The sequence below is a fragment of the Ambystoma mexicanum genome, chromosome 7p (genome assembly GCF_040938575.1).
Source record: "Ambystoma mexicanum isolate Mex_15411 chromosome 7p, UKY_AmexF1_1, whole genome shotgun sequence".
Classification (NCBI taxonomy): domain Eukaryota; kingdom Metazoa; phylum Chordata; class Amphibia; order Caudata; family Ambystomatidae; genus Ambystoma; species Ambystoma mexicanum.
In genome coordinates this window covers 876,401,682-876,417,071 of record NC_090939.1, presented here as the reverse complement: position 1 = coordinate 876,417,071, position 15,390 = coordinate 876,401,682, and the positions used below count along the sequence as shown (strand labels likewise).

At 44.5% G+C, this 15,390-nt stretch overlaps 1 protein-coding gene across 2 annotated transcripts in view; it reads right to left on the bottom strand.

Moving 5' to 3' along the window:
- Positions 1 to 15,390, bottom strand: part of SH3KBP1 (SH3 domain containing kinase binding protein 1) — a 1,496,599-nt gene that overhangs the window by 244,481 nt on the left and 1,236,728 nt on the right. For both annotated transcript variants that reach the window (XM_069637105.1, XM_069637106.1), the window contains one exon: positions 13,936 to 14,043. In XM_069637105.1, the coding sequence (XP_069493206.1) occupies positions 13,936 to 14,043 (108 nt within the window). The remainder of the gene's footprint in view (positions 1 to 13,935; positions 14,044 to 15,390) is intronic.

The window sequence follows — 15,390 nt, the reverse complement described above, 5'->3', positions numbered from 1 at the left end:
GCAGTTATGCAGCTGCCCGCCTCAGCAGCAGGTGATGGGGGCTGGCAGGTGAGGCGATTCATTTCTGGTCTGTGGGTGTGTGCTGTGGGAGACGAGGGCAAGGCCTTCTGGAGAAACTGGGGTAGGATTCTGGGAGAAAGAATCAGGGATTCTGGCCCTTTCCCTAATCCCCTGACAAAAGCTGTTTAATTCTCCAATCGATCAGACCTTGGCTGTGAAGTACCTGTTAAAAATCTCACAGGAATCTTGCCCGAGTGTGATGAAAACGTATCACATCACTGAAGAGGACAGTAAAGACATTGGGCCTCATAACATGTGTGCCGGTCTGGGAATAACGGTGCCGGTAAGCCAACCAGCACCATTGTTTCCGGACCAGCACACTACAGGTCAGGTCTGACCCTGCCGGGCACAGCGGCCACGGTAGGCAGGCCTTCACGGAAGCACCGGCACTGTTAACAACGGTGCCGGTGCTTTTGTGTTCCCCATTCCCATAGAGTCGTGATGGGACTCTATGGGAATGGGGAATTACAAATTACCAGCGCCTGACTTCCCAGACCGCCGGGGTTGTAATCCCCCGGTGTTACTGGGAAGTCAGGTGCCGGTACTTTCTTTCCGGTCTGGCGGCAACCCGCCGGTATCACCGGCAGGGTTGCCGCCAGACCCATAATGAGGCCCATTGTCTCAAGTATCTAGATTAACGTTAGATTGTGTCCATAACGGATTACACATGGTGACTGGCTACACTGCCCTATCAAAACACGACTGCCTCTATAGAAATTCCCCTTTAAGGTTTGAGGTAAGGACCGTGCACATTTCAACACTGCCGCTCATAGGTTTACTGTAGAATTTGGTGGCGGTGCACCAGGTCACTTGGTTGCTATACTTTGTCCAAATAAACAAAAGGCATCAGCATTTTTGTTTAACAGGGATTTTAATAATGGCGTTCGGTCCAACATCCTGGCCCAACATGGTAGAAACCACCAGCAACTATGCGGGAGATACGTGGACTTGCAGATGGTTGTGTACACAAGGATCCACATTTAGTTTCAATAAACATGAGCACTACAGAGCAGTTTTCGTTCAGACACTCTGAGCCAATTCAGGGATAGTACCAGCCATAGTTATGTCCGGTATAAAAGAGGGCTGTTTAGCCAGCAGAGAAAGACTATGCATTCAAGAAGAACATGCTGGCCTTCACTGTGACTAAATAAGAACTCTTCCATAGGCTGGGTGAACTTAGGAAGCGGAAAACCCAGAGGTTGCGCCCTGTCGAATCCTTGCTGCTTTCTATCCTCAAGTGTTCCACCAAATAATGTTGAAATCATCAGGAGATTGAAGAAAACCTTCCATAACTCCCAATTCTGGAACACGCACCTCCAAAGGAGAAACTGTAACACAGTATCTTCATGGTCTACGGAAGAACTCCCAAAGACCTAACCAACCCATCCTCCGTTGAGCTACTTGAGGACCAACTCAGAGTTAAGTTGGTCCAGGAAGCAACGTACTTCTCTTGGGCTAACGGCAAATGGCCAGAAAATTATTGAAACGTTTGCCAATTCAACCTCTTCAAAACCCTGGAACATACACTAATTAGTATATCGCTGAGCCAGTTGGGAAACATCTCACAGGTGAGACAATGATCTCTCAAATTCAAGAAGGCTTTTCAGATACCAATTTGGACAAAAGGCAACACTGGACCCTGTCAGAACATGGTGACTAAAAGCCATGTCCGGAGGGCCGCTGAACACGTGGTAATGGGTAAACGGCAGCATTCTGAATCTCCTGCAAGCGTGGTTTCTAGTCGCAACACTGAAGGTCCTCAGTGGTTCTGTGAATCCTGTCAGAACTATGATCTTGTTACCTCGTTATTGACCTTTGAATAAAATCGGCCACCCATCCACAGAGATTAAAACAGTGTGTAAAAAAACAATCGTACAATGGAGCAGATCACGGCTTCTAATAAAAAGCAGATTGTAATCACATTCCCGTTTTACCCACGGGCTAAACTATACAAATGCAGTATCTTACGTGGATCAGAGGGACCTCTATTACTCTTCTTAATGGAACTCCCTGGAGCTGTTATTTTATGGCACCCCAATCTTGTTGTTCCCCAAAAGAAACAAAGAATGGGAAAGTTTAACTAGAACATGTCTCTTCAAGAGAGCCAAATAGAAGGTTAATTTCCGTGGATAATTAAGATATTATTTACAAGTCTGGTACTGTTTTATAAGGTGCATCTACTCGTTACGTTAATGCTTTTAAAAACTAAAATGATGCATGGAAATGCCCCTTTAAGTGGCATAGGGCTCAAAAGTAGCAGAATGTGGGATGCTAAAGAAGAAGTGGTCTTGGCAAGAGAACTGCCAATCTCCAAGTCTATCGATATGAAGACGCAGGGGCTTTTAAGGAGGGATTGGGTGTGTGCTCAATTACCCTCCCATTAGGGCGGAACTCCAAGGAGGGATAAAGAAGAACATTGGCCTACTTCCGGGCACCTACATTTTATTGCAGATTGGCTTTATATATAGCGCAGAAGGATAGGGCTATTAAAGCACTCTATGAAAGGCTCAGTGTGTTGAATTCCAAACGTCAGCATGTATGCAGCCCCATGGAGATTATGTTCACCTAGTCAAAGAATTGAGAGTATAAGCAAGACAGAGAGAATAAAGAATCTGAAATTGGGAGTTTGTAGAATGATGAACATGTCTATTATTTAAAGCAGCCCAAACTATTTTTAGATGTTTCTTGCACTGGACGCGATTGCTCAGCAAACTAGGATCCGCTGCTAGGTTTCTCTATAAAATGGAGACCATCACTGTGAAGCGTCTGTTAAACCTTAGTATTTTATGAGGTGGTTGAATGATGAGGTAGGCATCGTGAAACCAGACTGGGTTGTGGAGGTTGTAATGTACAGAGAGGTTCAACAGTCAATTATTAGTCTGTGTGACAAAGTCACTCCTAGAAGGCAGGAAACGAGGGACTAGGAGGCACCAGAGGAAGCTATTTGTTTGGGGAAGTGACCCCTGGGGGGATCCTCGAGAACCAATCTCCCCTCTAAACCTATTCTGCAAGGGAACGCTAGTACACAATCGGAGTTCAGACAGACTTAAACAAGGACATCATGCATACAAGAAAGTGGGGCAGAAACTGTGTTGCAGGGAACTTTCAGAATTCTGAAAGCAGACCCCTGCAGCCGGGAGCCGCTAGTAGGCATGGACCGACCCCTGCACTACCACAGAATCGGCCTGCCACCCGCGGACTCACCCACACAGAAGTATTTACATGCACCACTGATCTAGGACAGGAGGAGAAATGGGGAGACAGCGTCACACACAGAAAGAACAAGTTCTCAGGTATACACGCGTCAGGAAAGGAGGCGTGCGACTCGCAAAACTGAGTGGATGTCATGCCTGAAACTCCTGACTTCAAGACCAGGTCTATTGACGTTACGTCCTCATTGAATGATGGGAAGCTGAAATTTAATACAATAAAAGCAGAGAGTAGCAACACGTTAAGACAAGGGGGGAGCTAGAGGAACCTCTAGGATGAGAGGTGGAATAAGGGAGCCATCGCCAATCAGAGGGTCTTGAGGGAATAGAGGAACAAGACACCCAATCACAGGCACCATTAGGAATTAAAGAACAGAATAAATAGTCAGTTGGTGTCGATGTTCAGAAGGAGAGTTGGAGAGATGGTGTATGGGAACAAGTGAGAGAAGGAGAGGAGAATGATTTGCTTAGCAGGGCAGCTTAGTTGATGAAGTGCTTTTGCAAGTGTCTATGGGGGCTATAGTCCAGAGCTTGGCTACAGCGAGAAGACCACAGGAGAGATGAGCTGATTACAACGCCTACTGGAGGATGTATCCCCAGGCCTGGCTGGAGCCACGAAGAAACAAGGAACAAAAGCCGACTGTAAGCCCACTGAAGAACATAGCCCAGCTCCTGGCAGCAGCCAATTAATCAGTAAGAAGCTCAACCTTGGACTGTGAGATGCTCACCCCTTAGAGGGCAACGCTTGACTGGTGAATGAGAATAACTTAAGCCTGAAAAGCACCCAAGTGGGTGGCGGGAGGAAGCTTCCTTGGTAACAATTGTGGAGTATATCTCTTGTGGGAAGGGAGGAATCAAATGTTCTTTCCACATAGACATGGGTTGTGTCTATACTTCAGAAGCCCTGGAAAGGAACACCAGAGTAACTTGTTGAAACAACTGGCAAGCTGCCAAGAAACAATGTGGGATATTTTGGAAGCAGCCACGGGGAAGGGGGGGGGGGGTTAAATCCGTCCTGGAACTTGCAGAAAAGGGGATAGTCATTAGACATTAGGTTGCCTAGATTAGACCTTTGCAGGTATTGGGTAGACCTTCATGCAAACACAGTTAGCCGATGAGATCCTCCAATTAAGTTTATTTTCTCTTTTGAACTCACAGGCACTAATCTAACCAAGCCCATGGATCTCAAAATAAAGGTTTAACCCCATTCCTCATGCATCAAGTGCTTTGTTAATCTTGACTGCTACATCTGATCCCACAGATATTTAGTGTATGTAATATTAATGTCTTGAACTGAATCTTCTTTTATCCTAGTATTCAAAGATGTGGGTGATGAGTGGTGTGCTTTACCAGCCCTTGACCTGCTGCCAGCATCTTGCATTTGTAAAGCTCACCATTCACCATTTCCATGTCTTCCTGCACCTGGTGGCTGTCACAGAAGCAATGTGCTCTTTCCTGAGGGATGGGTTGCCCTCGGGGAGGATGTTCCCATGAGAAATGCAGCTCTGCTACAACCATGACAACTTGTTGCGAATAGGTCTTTGGTTGTCCCAGTATGGAGTCAATCCACAATATGAAGCACATGTTCATTTCACACCAGTCACAATTCACAAAGCATAACACTGAAGTACATCTGGAGATGCCTGGTGCATCTGAAAGACCCTTGTTACATGATGCTTATCAGGCCTTGCTTGCCAGAAGCTAACCTTCACCCCTAAGGCAGTTACCTAGAACTGCCAGAGGTTGTGGCAAGCTGTGTGCCAGAGAAAAGTGCTGTACTTGACGCAGGACTTCAGGGAGTTGGTCTCAGTACTTATAGCAGGCAAGCCCTCTACTCTGGAGCTGCAGCAAATGACAGGCTTACTGTTAGTCACAAAAATGCTGTGGGTCTAACACCAGTACTCCTGATAACCCAAGAGCCACAAAAGTGGGTTAACTATTAATATTAAATGTCATCAAATATCCTTATACGGGTTGCTCACTAGAGCAACAGGTATGTATACGTGCATTAAAGTTCTTCTAAAATAGAGCAGGGGTTCAAATTAAGATAGGCTAGACAGGAGCTTAAAGCTGCTCTTGGTTATTCTGATGTGTCGGAAGCAGGAGTCCGACACTCTTGGGACATTTCTCTAATTTGTATTAAAATAATAAAGATCGTGCCTATCTTGTATTATTTATATAGGGGTATTTCCTGACTATCAAAACTAACTAAGGTGCTCGTTGGTTGTCAGGATGTCAAATCAAAAAACGTCCACAGTCCAAATCTATCTGACCCTACCACTAAATATAACGAAATAAATGGGCCAAAAGAATGTCTCTAATCTTTCTTTGTTGCTTCCCTTCGGCCGTCTATCTCTTCGGCTTCTATTCAGGGTGTGCTTGACTTACGTTTTTATCAACTGTACCAAAATCACTTTCCAGATATCAGTTCACCAAGGTGATTTCCTTTTTATGTTCCTCCTCTTAATGATACGTTCCTCTAACTCCTGTAGGAGGCTCATGGGTTTAATGTTCCATACTTGATAATGTATGTCCGGTTTCTCAGGTCATTTCTTAAGCAGCCTTCTGGTGATATATCCTCTTGTAGTCCTTCCTCTTGAGGATTTTACTGTTCCTCCATTCGAGGCATCCGTCTTCTACTATGTTTTGCCAGGGACGCAACACCTCCACCCCTGTGTTCACTCTACTGTGCTGGGTCTCTGGTTCTTGTTTCTAGATATTTTCTTGCGACATCAATCTTTCTCGCTTTAAACATTTTCTACTTTTGTTCTCGTATGTTATCGATAGATTTTTCTCACCTTCCCAAGGGGGACTTTCTGGCTTTACTCGAGCATCAATTATTAAATTATGATTAGCCTTGGTAGGTATTTTACAGCAAACACCCTTTGGCTTTTTCTGAGTTCAAAACTTAATAGAACAGTCTTCACAACTTTTGTTACTTTTCTTAACTTCCCCCCAGGGAGCCTCCCCCTTCCAGAAATCTTCTGGGTACCTTCCTTCAGTGTGGATGACTTTCTGGGGCTAGACGCTCACTCGTGTCTCCTATGGTTTCTTTTACCTCTGCATCAGGTTTCAACTCCATACTGTTCTTGGCATCACTGTGCAGGGTATGGTTCAGCGACAGCTCGCTGATGGGAGTTTCTAGCGCTCCTGCTTGTTCTGATGTCAGCGTAGTTCTGCTAGAGCCAGGCCCACCACAGTGCTTCCGTGGTCACACCACCAGCTTGGACAGTCCTCCGTCCTAGAAACGGTTCACCCATTGCTGGTTTAGCGGGGTCCCTGGCTTTTCCTCTTGGCGTTCCTTGCTTCTGTGATAGCCGTCAGCTCTGCGGCTGACGCTGCTCTACCCCAAGACGTCGCAAGCTTGCAAGGCCTCCCCTGCGTATGGATCTCTCTTAATTCCTCCTCCTGATGCACTCGTCTTCCTTACATACAGGTTTTCTGTTAAAGGCACAGTCCTCTTTGCTTCAGGATTCGCAATGACCAGCATTGCCTGAAGCCAAAGGAACAAAGGTTATTTTACTCCTTGTTGTAGATACGCCCATATATGCAGATAAGGTAGGTTTTATAGAGAGTTTCTTGTGGGAATGAGAGTCTTGTTCCCCAAGGGTGAGTCACTCCCAGTAAAGTCCCACTTACCCAGACCCCTAAGGATGGTCTTGCGGAGCAGGCTCACTTCTTTAGACTCAACGGGGGTGGCTCCCCCTCAAAATAAGGGGTGAATCCTCTCAATTCATCACAGTATCCACCATTAACCATTGACCAGGAGCTACCATTGGAGAACGAGGAGCTAGTTCTGCAAAAATATAACTTCCACATAAGATGCAACCATATCATCGCGTCTCTTATGTGTGACTGCGTATGCGTTGAAGCTTTCTTTTTTAATTGTTCCAAATGCAGAGAGTTAAATTCACTTCGGTGTGTTTGTTCGGCACCCGTTGGCCTGGGGAGCCAAAAGTAGCTCCGGGTAGCTGTTGCTGTCATACTAGCCAGCCTCATCTAGGCTACAAGCAGGAGCTAAATAGCTACCAGCTCCCCTCAATTTCGAACCCTGTAGAGGAACACACAGTGTTATTAAAGTTCTATTTAGCACTTGTGTATAATTGTTCTCACAAAGTGTAAAGACATCGGATGAGCATTGAAAATTATAAAGTCAAAGATTAGCAATAGCCAATATTAGCAAATGTATACTTGAATATAATCCTAACATCCGATTATTCTCCTATTCACTTCTAAAATGTGAATGCCATGCAGTCAGTCATAAATTTGCATAGCTATCTGGAATATGAAATGGCTTTCCGCAAAGCCATGAAAACAGAACTTTTCGCCTGATGTGCGCCACACTCATCACCTGTAATTGCTGACTGCATCTCATGGTAATCTACAAAATGTTATATAAACTGTACCCCTATTGTATTATTGTACAACATGTAAATGCATTACCTACCTGTACCTGTACCCCCTGTAACTAAGCTCCTCGCAAGTAACAGAGCCTCGATGCACAAGGGCTGTTTGTGCGCTATACAAATGTAAAATAAATAAATAAATACATTAAAAAAGTAAGACTAAATAAAGTCTCACATTAATATTGCTTGGAAAGGATAGCCAGTAGTCATGTGATATTACTCTAGCACATGTAAACCAATGAAAAGGGTGTAGCTAAAACCCACAAAAAAATAAATAAAATCGCATAGCTACTACAAAATAGAAATAAAAAAGCAGTCTATTGCAATGGCAAAAGAAATAAAGGTTAAACATAATAGCAGTCCGCCATCTGAATGCCTCACGCCCATGTACCAAAAGCATTTATCACAGCTAGAAAAAGTAGAAGTGGAAGCAGAGGTTTTGATTTCACTGTGCCAAACGTGTCCCACAATTTGGGTCATTATATTTCCAACACCAGTGAACAGTCAATAGCCCAACCTAACAAAAACAAGATCACCCTAAAACTCTATCCTAGAGCATGGAACATTTTAAAAGTATCTATATTAAGGTCAACATGTGTTGCGTTGTTCCTTACACAATTCCACACCATTTCACCAATCCACACAACGTTTTGCATAGTTACCTGTTAGGACCTTCCGGACATTAATGGCTACTTGACATTTGGACACCCCACCCATTCCCCCGGATTTCAGGAAAAGTCCAAATTCGTTTGTGGCTTGGCAGAGCATTGCTCCTTATGCAATTCCACGCCGTTTCACCAATCTGCACCAAATTCTGCATAGTCTTAGCCTTTAGGACCCTCCGGACATTACTGGCTACATGACATTTGGACACCCCACCCCTTTCTCCGGATGTCAGCACCTTCACACATAAGACAGTTGCCTGAAACCAGGGAAACATCATTGTGGTCGTAGAAGGACCAGTCCCAACACGAGGAACAAAACTCGAGGTCTCCCAGGATGCACGGTTTCTGAGATATTTGCACCGCAACTAACGGCACCACGCGAGGGTGAGGCGACAGGTGGGGAGAGAACACAGAAGGTCGCATGTGCAGCAGCGCACCAACTCTCGCCTCCCTCCAACATTTGCTCTGGGATATGTCAGCCAGCCACACGCACCTATTCTCAGTACAGTTTACTTTGGGGTGCAAAGCACATCAAGCGATAAGCAAATCCGAACAGCGACCTACAGGATCATTGATTTTCAACAATTGATGAGTGTTACATCTGTCTACAGTTCGGAGAACGGTACTTTTGCTAGTTGTTTATATTTGAAAAGTACACTCTCCAAGGCTGCAGGATGAAGAATTAAAAGCAAAAATGAAAAGGAAAAAACGAAATCAAGAAAATACAAGGCCTGGGTGAAGAAGAAATGTGGCTCCCTGGCTCATCTGGGAAGCAGCTCATTATCTGGTCTTGTAGACCCATCCATTCTAGCCCAGCCTAAGTCCTACTCTGCAAGTGTCCCGGGTCATCTTTTAACTCCTCCCAAAATCTAGCTTTATAGGTTTTGAGCAGTCCTTATGGCATCACATGACTTCTACCGGCCTATACGCTACTGCTGTTCACAGGTGTATTAGCTCTCTCAAATCTCTGCCCATCAGACAACATGTCCACATAGTAGGCTTCACATTGGATCAGTAGCAGAAAGGAAACATGGACTCCTTTTCACCTAAAAGGCTGTAATGGGAGACTGGCTTCAATCAGAGAGAAAATAGTAGCAACATGTATTTTCACCTGCTCTTCTGTTATTTAGAAGCATTCATTTCAATGGGAGATGCATTGAAAATAATGTCCACTTCCTGTCTGCAGGCCATTAGTTACAGTGATGCAGCAAAAGGAAGTGGAATTTCTTTTCTGCGTCAATACCACGTCTTGGAGGGTTACTGGTTCCAGATTGTTCTGTTCCATCACAATATAAACTGATAAGGGGCAGTTACCAACTAAGTGGTTGCTTTTTTCTTTTTTATTGAAAAAACCCACATTAAAGTGTTTAAATGGATGTACCAGGAATACAACTGTTAAGGCAGGTGTGTGTTTATGCGTGCGAGTGGGTAAGACTGAGAGGACTAACAAAGAAATAACGTATCATGAGCAGTTCTCTCAATGTTCCCATCATGACTTTGCACAAATCTATGAGACTTTGAGAAAATATATATAAGTGAGCAGCCTCAAATATTTGGTGCGGTGTTAGGCTTTGTGAATGAGGTATTCTTTGAAAATCATGCCCGCGGTCTTCTGCAGTGCGCCTCTGAAGGAACCACTTATCAGGTGGCGCCCTATGCCTGGGAACATAATCGAGAGAGATGGAGAGAGAGAGAGAGAGAGAGAGAGGGAGAGGAAGAGGGAGAGGAAGAGGGAGAGGAAGAGGGAGAGGAAGAGGGAGAGGGAGAGGGAGAGGGAGAGGGAGAGGAAGAGGGAGAGGGAGAGGGAGAGGGAGAGGGAGAGGGAGAGGGAGAGGGAGGATGGAAAGATTCTGCATCTCCTGACTTCAAAGGTACCGTTTCCCATCCACCACAAGGCGGCAGTGTGGTGCAATGAGGTGGCCATGGCAGGAAGAGGTATTTATATTTAAAAGGAACTCATAGTGCCAATCTCTCAAAGTTGGGCATTTCAAGATCGCATTCTGGACTACAAGTGTTAGTGCATGAATCCCTTTGTGTGTTTCTGTGTCTAGGCCAATGTTCTAAGACCTACAACCATCATGATTTTGGGGGTTTTCTTCTTTTGCGTTCTTGTTTACACACCAAGAGGGTTTACAATGTATTAAAAAAACAGCAGGGTTGCTATTGTTTTTGGGAAAAATATGCACTCTCCCCACTCACTACCCAGTCTAGCCTGATCTATCCTGTCCATCATCCCTCATCCACTACCGTACCCCCTTCCACATTAAAAAGCCTATGCCTCCACTGACTTCACCCTAAGTCTCTGGAATGCCCCATCTACCTGCACTGAAACGTCTTTCTTTACTGACCACTACCACTCCCACCACCCTAAACTCTTTGAAATGGCCTTCCCTGAAGCCTGGATCTCTCACATAACACAGGAACCCCTGGTGAACCGCACAATGATTTTACTACCTTTTCTCACTAATTGTAACACTAAAATAACTTGTGGTGTTGGTCTCATGATCGTGCCATCTGCTGCACTTTCCCCTTTTGAATGTATTCCCCCTTCAAACACACAGGTGTCCAACTATTCCCCCCTGCTGTTAGACTCTTCCTCATTTATCACCCGCCTGGCACCCCAATCGCTTCTTCTCATACTGAGTCCTTTCAAGCCACTTTCCCACTGGTCATGAAGGGAAACCTCAACCTTCCCATCATACTGAAGACTCATCAATTAAAATATGACTCAAGTCTCTGACCACTCCTTTGAGAGCCTTCATAACTTCCTGACTTACACTGAAGGAACTCCCTCAATCTCATCCTTGTATCATTCGCCCTCTACTCGTCTGCCCTCTCTATTAACCTGTCTCCCTTGGATCACTCCCTCATTCAATTCACTATCTCAGTAACCATCCCACTTGACTTAAGCCCTTTCATCTATCACTAATCAGGTCTTCTTCTGAAAGAATCCATTGCACCTCAAACAATTAAAGAACTTCAACTTCTCTTTCCCCATCGTCATTTTACCTGCCTGCTATAAAACAGCCACAGTCATTCCCCTTAAGAGAACCACTTTGGATCTCCTTCTACAAGCCTGTTAGTTCCGCCACACCTCAAGAATCCTTGAGTGGGCAGTCTTCCACTGAACTGTTAGCTACCCTGAAGTCAACTCTCTTTGCAACCCCTTACAATCTGGATTCGGGAGTATACACTCTGCTTAAAGAGCACTCACTCATGCCCCCACCTTTATAACCACAGTCCACCATTCTCAGATATCCTTTGATTCTAATCCTACTCAATCTCTATGTAGCCTTGTGGACCATCCCTCCCTTCTTCAAATGTTCTTCTCCCTTAGCTTTAAATGCACTGTACACAGATGGATGGCCTCTTACTTCTCCGACCAGTAACTCTCCACCTCCTGGAACTTAAAACCTCCACTCCCATAGCCTTTCCTGTGAATTTCACCCACAGATCTCTCTTTGGCACGCTCCGTCACACTCTGCGCTACTAACCTGGGAAATCTCATCTCCTTATTCAACTTCTATTTTAACTTCTTTGGCGATGACCACCAGATCTTCTGCTTTCCATCCTTTGCCCCTGCCATCAATCAAAACATCACCATTTGCCTCACATCCAGCTGTCAATGGATGGCAGATGCTGAACTCCTCCAAAACAGAAGTTATACTTCTCCTGGCCCCAATTCTAATCCTGCTCTCCCATCCCTTCCCCACTGGATATCCTCACTCTTTCACCTCATGCAAAGTTGGCGTCTTCTCTGACAGCAACCTCAGACTCCAGCATCTCATTATGGCCGCTGCCACAACTCCTAAACAAAAAGGTCTCTCCTCCTCACTCACTACTCAGCTAAAACATGTGTCTCTACTCTTGTGCTTACTAAACTCAAGTAATGCACAAACCTACTCCTGGGCTCTCCCCTTACTTCTTCTATCCCCTTAATGTCCTGAAGGTTGCTACTTGTACCTTCTACAACCTACTCCAATCCTCCCTAACTCCTGCACCGCATCACCAGGCCAGCTGGCTCAGTGCAAAATCACGCTCTTTATAGATTTGAAGACAAGGAACGAAGGATTTAGTCTTTCCCCTTGCCCTACCTTGCTGGCTGCATCTCTGGGCACCCTCTTTCTTACACTCTGTTTCTTTTAACGTCTCCATGCCGGCCCTCTGCACCTCCTCTTCCGCGCCTTCTCCTTACTTGCCCCACTCCTCTGGAAGCACCTCCTCACATATATACCACCCCATCTCTTGAACAGTCTAAAACCAGACTCAAGCTCCACCTTCTGGCATGCGAAGGGGCTTCCTCCGCCGCCTCAAATGACTTTAGTCAGTCCTGGCCACACTATACCATTCATATGCTTAGCTGGAAATATGTGAACATGTGTTATATTATAAATTGGGAAACTAGGCCTATACTCAGTGTGTTACCTATGTACGTTTCCAACGCCCCAGGTTTCTGTATCCGGCTACCGTTCCCAAATAGCCTGAAGCTATTTTTTAGGCAACCTATCCTGGGACTGCCTCTGCCTGCTGGGTTGCTTCCCAGGTACGTCATTTCTGATCAAAATGACACTCCCAACTTCAATAAATTCAATACAATATTGCTAGATGTTAGGGGAAGTATCTTTGTATTGCTGAGATTTATTAAAGATTCATTACTAGTAATTGAAGGTACACAACGCAGACGCGAGAGCATATTCGGTGCAGCGGCTCCTACTCCTGGGCAACCTCCTTCACCAAAATGTAGGGACAGCGCCATCCTGTTGAGGGCACCAGAACATGCAGCTATGCAAAGCATAATCAGACTGAGGAGAACATGCACAGCCCTCCCCTACTGCCGTCCCACATTATGCAGGCTGCATCAGCTTGTGTTCTTACGAGCTGCTAGACAACGAGAGTACTTCAAATCAGGCAGAGCCGAGACGTTGATGAAGCAGGGGGATTAGCACAGCACTAATAGTTCCAAACTTACCACATAGATGAGTAGTTTTCCTTTATTCAAAGGCAGGTTTCTTAAATTAGCAACTCAATATTTTAATAAAAACAGATACCTTTTAAGCATAGCAATCACTGCAGATCTTCTAAATGAGAGACCCTAGAGTTATTTTGCTATGACCCCAGCATGCAACATTTGTAATGTATACCTTTATAATTTGCCAGATCTTTTGGTCCATCTGTTTTCTGTCTGCACTTTTTGACACTTGAGCTAGTGGTCTTTGCACCGACTAGTTTAGATCATACTTTTAATTGCTCACATGGCCTTTTTTGTAGACCCTGCTCTTTGGTGGGGTCCCATAGAGGAAGACCCAAATCCAAAGAGAGGCCGGTCCATATGGATATATGGATCCGCTGCAGGTCAGCCAATCAGCTAACAAGGCCATAAGTAAACAATTAAGAGCAGCTGGAGAAAGTAAAGTAATTCTCTAAAACATGCCACAAATGTCATAGTTTCTAACAGGGGATAGATGGAATGAAACACCAACCAATGCCCAACTTCACTCAATCAGTAGAATGTTGTAAGTGGCAGTGCGCCATCTACGCAGCCAAGCATTTTTACAGGACTTTAAGCAGACGTGGAACGGGAGAATTGTGACTTACATTCATGTCTCGCTCAAATTCCGAAGGAAGCAACTTCACAAAGTTATCTGGAAACATTCCTCTCCTGCCATTCACCTCTCCTTCCCACCAACCGGCATCCACGCAGTCCTGCGGGGGGAAAGAAAGAACAGCGTCAGCTCTAGCCCGCTTCCTGCCCGCGCGGGGCCCGGCCGAATCGCTGGTTCATGAGCAAAAGTGAAACTACAGATTTTCTAAATGACTGTCTGCCTCCGAATTGGAAACCCACAGAGAACCCTTTCTGAAAAGAAGGAACTCTGACCAGAGAGCGAGTGTTCAGTTTGATTTTTATCTTAAGAACTTACACTCACAAAGAAAATCTGCTGATTCCAACTGTCAATGCCCAAATTAAAAGGGGTAGATGCACTTTGTTTATTTAGGTCATGCTAATCAAGTATGACGCACGGCATAATCCATAAGGGGCTCTGGGGAGGGGAACATCACATTTAACGGGGAGGAGTTGGGAACATGGGCAATGGGGACAGTGCGCCCCTAGGATTTATACTTTGCAGATTCTTTGAAACAAATATTAGGCATCTCTGAATTTTTTAAAGAGTAGTATTTCTCTAATAAAACTCATTCACATGAATATGAACACTATATGTATACTATTCTGCTGTTTTTAGAGAGCCATCAACTTGAATTGGAATTTATTGTATTGCATTGCGCAGAAAGGACACTATGGACTGATTCAGAAAAATGTGCACTGGTGCAAATCAGGCGATAACGGAGCATCTCACATTTGCTCCTGCTGCCATATTCCTTATTCACAAAGCCTAAAACTCAAGCACATCTGGTGCATCTTTGAGATGCTCATTTTGCAAATGGACATATCACGATTTGCTCTATAGCATTTCAGAAATGTGCCAGGTGGCTCCAGAGTCAACAAGTATCAACAAATAGTGGCCCCACAGGGTGTAAAAAATACAGGTGATGTAGTATACCTATTACTGATACTCACCTCACTTTTTCTAACCTCAAAAAGCAAACAACTAGTGTACAACACTGTAGCATACAAGAAAAATGCCACAGACTAGTAAACAGGTCTAGCATAAGGTTCCCTTGCAGGATCACTCTCAATTGGGCATATTACTTTCTAGTTCCAAAGAGTGTCCTAATTGACTCTGGCTCTTTGTATTTTACCTCTGCTTAGCATGTGGTCATGTCATAGCTGTTTTCAGAGGGTCATTGCTAGGAATTTAACGCTTAAATATTGACCAAAGACTTGGCTATAATTCTCATTATTTTAATAGAAAACATAAAACAACTTTTGGTGCAAGAGCCTCAGTGACATTTTACACAAAAATATAATTTTTCGATCAAAATGACAGCATTTGAAATAATCATGCACCATGGAGAGCAATAAAAGTTAAGTACAAGTGAAACAAAAAGAACATACAAACATTTTTTGCAAAAAAAACCAATAAAAAATGTTTT